The 3,130-nt window shown below is 33.5% G+C and overlaps 1 protein-coding gene across 2 annotated transcripts in view; it reads left to right on the top strand.

The window, feature by feature from the left end:
- Mybl1 (MYB proto-oncogene like 1) overlaps nucleotides 1-2,710 on the top strand; it is a 46,933-nt gene extending 44,223 nt beyond the window's left edge. The window contains exon 15 of one of the 2 annotated variants that reach the window (XM_029557010.1): nucleotides 107-2,710. In XM_029557010.1, coding sequence (XP_029412870.1) covers nucleotides 107-235 — 129 coding nt within the window. In that variant the 3' untranslated portion in view covers nucleotides 236-2,710. The remainder of the gene's footprint in view (nucleotides 1-106) is intronic. The other variant, XM_008854764.3, reaches the window with a different exon arrangement.
- Nucleotides 2,711-3,130: the final 420 nt, after the last annotated feature.

Here is a 3,130-nt window from a genome sequence, read left to right as displayed (position 1 = left end):
TCTCTCTCTCTCTCTCTCTCTCTCTCTCTCTCTCTCTCTCTCTCATTGGGAAATAATATGGGTAGTTATTCTACTAATCTTCATATCACTTGATATTTTTCCATAGTCAAATTGTGAATGGGAAACAGTGGTTTACGGGAAGACAGAAGACCAACTTATCATGACTGAACAAGCAAGAAGATACCTAAGTGCCTACACGGCTACCAGCAGCACTTCAAGGGCTCTGATACTGTAATTGATATTAAAACAAATGCAATGCCCCACTACCTTACTGTATTTTATGCCAAATTAGGTTGCAATGAAATTTTTTCAATTAACTCTTTAAAGGTTTTAATACACCCCTAAAATAGTTGGCATCTTTTCTATACTGGGCAGGCTAAAAGCTAATAAGCCACTTAAAGTATGGGGTAGACAAATTCATTATTTATATTTTTAAGAGATGAGAGTTTTAAGATTTGTTTTTAAAGAACAAAATGGTGAAATAAGGATATTCATGGGTATTCCAAAAGCAAATTGTCACATATTTTCTGTACAAGATATATGTTGCTACTCTTTTGAAACTGTAGTTTGTTTGAGACAAGTGTGTTAGTATGTGGTCTCTGGAAATAGTCTGTGTTTAGGAAGCGCAGTGGCTTTATGAAGTACTTTCGCCCATGTGCTAATTTACTTAGACTACCACTTACAAAGAAACACAGTGGAAAGGAGTCTAAAGGAATATAGAAAGTTGCACTACTAACTTTTGGTATTTTTCAGGAACAATAAAATTGTTAACTACAGTGTTAAGCATATTTATTTGAGCACAGTACTAAAATATTGAACATGGGCTTTTTCTCATTAGTAAAGAGTCAGTATTTCTTCGCAAGTCTCAGAAGAGCTGAGAGTTTTGTTGAATGTATTGTACAGTATATAGAAGCAGGAAAGCTTTGTACATTGGAAAGAATGTCTGTTTTTATAATTTATTTTCATTTTTAAAGCTTAAATGTAGATATATATACAGGCTGTCTAGAAGCCAGTGTTGTTTCCTGTCATTACAGCTAACATAGTAAAGAATTTTTACTTTCAAGTATGAAATAGTTAAGTTATAGCTACAAAGAATACAATATCTATACTGTATGTCACATCTACCTAAAATTGCACTATATCCCTTAAATCATGTTGGTTATAAAGTAGTTCTAAAAATGTACTAAATAATTTAATATTTTCTTTTTAAATTATATTGGAGGGTCATATAAATTAATCTGGTGATTTGTATATGTGTTTAAAATTGTTGCATTTTGTTTAAAAAAATAATATGGTACTTTGGTCCCTGAAACAGTCTGCACTTAGAAGTTTATTGTACGTATTCAATGTTTCAGAAGTCGAAAACATTATCTTTTATTTATATAAATATTTTGTCCTTTTATAAATGTTTTGTGTTTCCAGGTTACAACAGTTGCTTCGGTTGCCTGCTTAGGTGTTTGCACTTACTTTGCATTCTTCTTGAAAGAATGTCTTTATTTGCTTTGTGGTAGAGATTTTAGGTAATTTTTTTAGACATATAATGGCATGCTGTCAACCTAAACACTGACAGGCAAATAGAATTGTACACTGTAGTTTGAATTATTTATAATTGACACTCTCTCCCTCTCCACTCCTGAAGTATGCTGCTACGGAAAGTAGCAGAATCAGCTTGCTGCTATGAGAGATGGAAAGAGCAACCACCACTTGCACTGTGTGAAAGATAAAGAGCAAATGATGGCGGGTTCTCGAGTTAATGTAATGGATTCAACTATTACCAGACAAATTCTTACAAAGACCAAAAATACTACTGTGCCTCAAACCCAAACCAAAACAAACAGCTTAAGATTTTTTTTATCTACTTTTCTGTTAATGGAAGTGGAACTACTGAATGTTTAAATGGCTAGCTCTTCAGCAGTAGACTTAAAAGGGTTTTAAGCTTTAACTCCAATTGCTAGTTTCTGCATACTGTATGTTAGTGAGAAGTAAATAATATGTGTGGTGGTACTGAGATTATGCCTTCTTGATAACAAATAGGTAAAACAATTTGAATCTTCTTAGCATGTTCAGTATGTTTGTTTTTTCTAATTAATTTCTCACAGAAATTTTGTGTAAAACCCATGATTGTGGCAAAATCATACTGTATCATTTCAGTTACCTTGAGCTAATAATAGCACATAATTCCTTTTATAAAATGTAACCCTTAGCTGGATTGGATATGATAGTCTCTGGTCACCAAAGTATAATATCTTAAAAGAGCTATGCATTTCAGAGCATAATTTTTCTTAAGCATTAAATTATCCCAAATGTTAATATATTGTGTATAAGCCTGGGCTTATTGGACATAGGGATATTTGGGTTGGTGTTGGTTGAATCCTCCAGTTAACTGCTTTGTTGCTTTATGCAAGATTTATAATCATAAACACGTCAGGCATCATAAGTCATCTTTTTTTTTTTTTTTTTACTGTTGTGTTCATTTGGATTCTTTGATTGCCATGAAGATGCCAGATATACAGGTAGCAGCCATACTTGCATGGAAACTGACTACATATATACTATACTGCATTTTGTTGTAAGGTTTTCACATTAATACCACAATTACTCTGACTAAATTGTTTTGTAGCTCTATGAGAAAACTTTGCATTGTAAGAGAATCTTACAGATGGTGTTTTAATATATTAACATCCAAATAAAGCATCTGTGTACAAGCTGACTTTGCACTGTTTGTTTCACTTTGGTTTTGTTTTATGGATTTGATGGAACCCTTAAGGCCTGAGTCCAACATTGAGTTCTTAGCTGTTTTACTCCTAGAAGTCCTTTTGCAGGCGATTTCCTCTATGAATACACTGTGACCTCTCCACTGAGCTTCATTCAGAACTATATTCTCAGCTTTCTTTTAGATACTTCCATGTGACTTTTACTGACATAGGAAACAGCATATCCAAAGTGGATTTCTCTTTTTCCCAGCCTGGGCCTACCCCTCCTTTGTTCTGTTTTAAATGGAATTGCTTTCCCTTTGTTTACCCACTGAATAATCTCTTCTTTCCCCTCCTACACTGAAGTCTAATACAAATTCCATCTGCATAAGGCCATTCTTTATCTCTTCATTTGAATTATTGCACAGCTTTCTCAG

This window comes from Nannospalax galili, unplaced genomic scaffold (assembly GCF_000622305.1).
Source record: "Nannospalax galili isolate Female #2095 unplaced genomic scaffold, S.galili_v1.0 scaffold247, whole genome shotgun sequence".
Classification (NCBI taxonomy): domain Eukaryota; kingdom Metazoa; phylum Chordata; class Mammalia; order Rodentia; family Spalacidae; genus Nannospalax; species Nannospalax galili.
Note: the sequence above shows the minus strand (reverse complement) of the source record. Positions and strands in the feature narration are given on the sequence as shown.